This window comes from Henckelia pumila, chromosome 1 (assembly GCF_033568475.1).
Source record: "Henckelia pumila isolate YLH828 chromosome 1, ASM3356847v2, whole genome shotgun sequence".
Lineage (NCBI taxonomy): Eukaryota > Viridiplantae > Streptophyta > Magnoliopsida > Lamiales > Gesneriaceae > Henckelia > Henckelia pumila.
Window position 1 is genome coordinate 134,123,307 of NC_133120.1, and position 1,573 is coordinate 134,124,879.

Genomic DNA, 1,573 nt, shown 5'->3' on the forward strand with positions numbered 1-1,573 from the left:
AACTATGCAAAATATCAAGACTCAGGTAGCCTCCCCTAATAGCTATCTGGAATAAACCTCCCAGAAAACACCGGCATAGGTCGTGCTTCCTATCCCGTCTTGAACAACCCAACACAGTCCTCAGCACCTGGTATAATTCATCACTTAATGTATGATGAAAATCCATCATCAATAACCAATGATCCAAACACCGAGTCTCTGAGGAAACAAGTCAACTCTGGCACTATGTCAAATCACTGACTTTTTGAATCACTATAGGAAAAAGCCTAGAACTGATCATCTGAAAACTAGCACGACTCTAATCCTTGGTTATGCAAATATCAACTAATTCAACAGAGTTGAATATCGATCAGAAAATACTTGGAATTAAATTTAGAAAATTTCCAAATCATAAATCCACATGATTTTCAGAATACAACTTATTAACATTCTGTTATCACAAAACAAATTTATGAACAGAAACTTAAATAGATCATCCGTCAAAATAGAAACTGAGTGTCATCATTCTTATCTGACTGCATCTGAGCTCCCTGCAAAGCATAAATCTGACCCTGCATCCGAGACTGCTGACCATCTCCATGATGCCTAATATGGGTCCTCTGCTGCACTGATGCCTCAGACTGTCTACTCACCTAATATCCCATCCTAGATGCTTGCCCACTCTGTCCACCATGCTTGGGACAATCTCTCTTGAAGTGATCAACACTTCCACAGATGAAACAAGCTCCAGCAGCGGCTTTACAATTCTCAGTGGGATGATCTCTTTCACAGTGATCAAACTGTAACTTCTTCTTGCTCGACTGACGAGTCTCACCAGATCCTGCAGATGAAAAAGATCCTGACTTCTTAAACGACTGAGTACGGGGACCCAAAGAACTCGTGGGTCTAGACGAGAGGAAAGACCTGTTGCGTCGAATGCTATCCTCCACCTGGTGACATTGACTAACTAATCCCTCATAATTCATGTCATTACCCACAACTACTCGGTCATGGATTTTCGGATTAAGGCCCCGAAGAAACAGACTGTACTTGGCCTCGGTGCTGTCGGAAATCTTGGGGCAATAGGGCAATAGCTCAAAGAATTTCTGCTGGTACTCGTCAATAGACATCAAGCCCTGCCTCAAGCTCAACAGCTCACTAGCCTTCGCCTGTCGGAGTGCAGGAGGAAAATACAGCTTCTGGAAAGCTGTGCAAAAATCCGCCCAGGTAACCACTCCTCGCACTGCGATGATAGGTGCGGACGCAGAACTCCACCACCTCTGTGCTCGTCCCTCCATGAGGAAATCAAGAGTTTCCATATTTTGCTTCCCAGTGCATCGGAACTCCCAAAAACAAACTTCCATACGCCGCAGCCAATTATCCGCATTCTCCGGTGACTATCCTTCGACCAAAGGTTTCGGACCCATCTGCATAAATCTATGCATACTGAAACTCCTGCGATCATCATGGCGATGGTGATGACGACCTCGACGATGCTCTCGATCATCCTGATCACCCCAAAGTCCACCCACGCTACTATGGCTACTTTCGTCACCATGTCCCGCCATCTATACGATGATCAAAAGGTTAAACC

At 44.6% G+C, this 1,573-nt stretch overlaps 1 protein-coding gene across 1 annotated transcript; it reads right to left on the minus strand.

The window, feature by feature from the left end:
- Positions 1 to 632: 632 nt before the first annotated feature.
- LOC140874044 (uncharacterized) lies at positions 633 to 1,343 on the minus strand. Its single transcript, XM_073277323.1, has one exon. It carries the CDS (start codon positions 1,341 to 1,343, stop codon positions 633 to 635), a length of 711 nt encoding a protein of 236 aa, XP_073133424.1.
- Between the last annotated feature and the right edge of the window lie 230 nt (positions 1,344 to 1,573).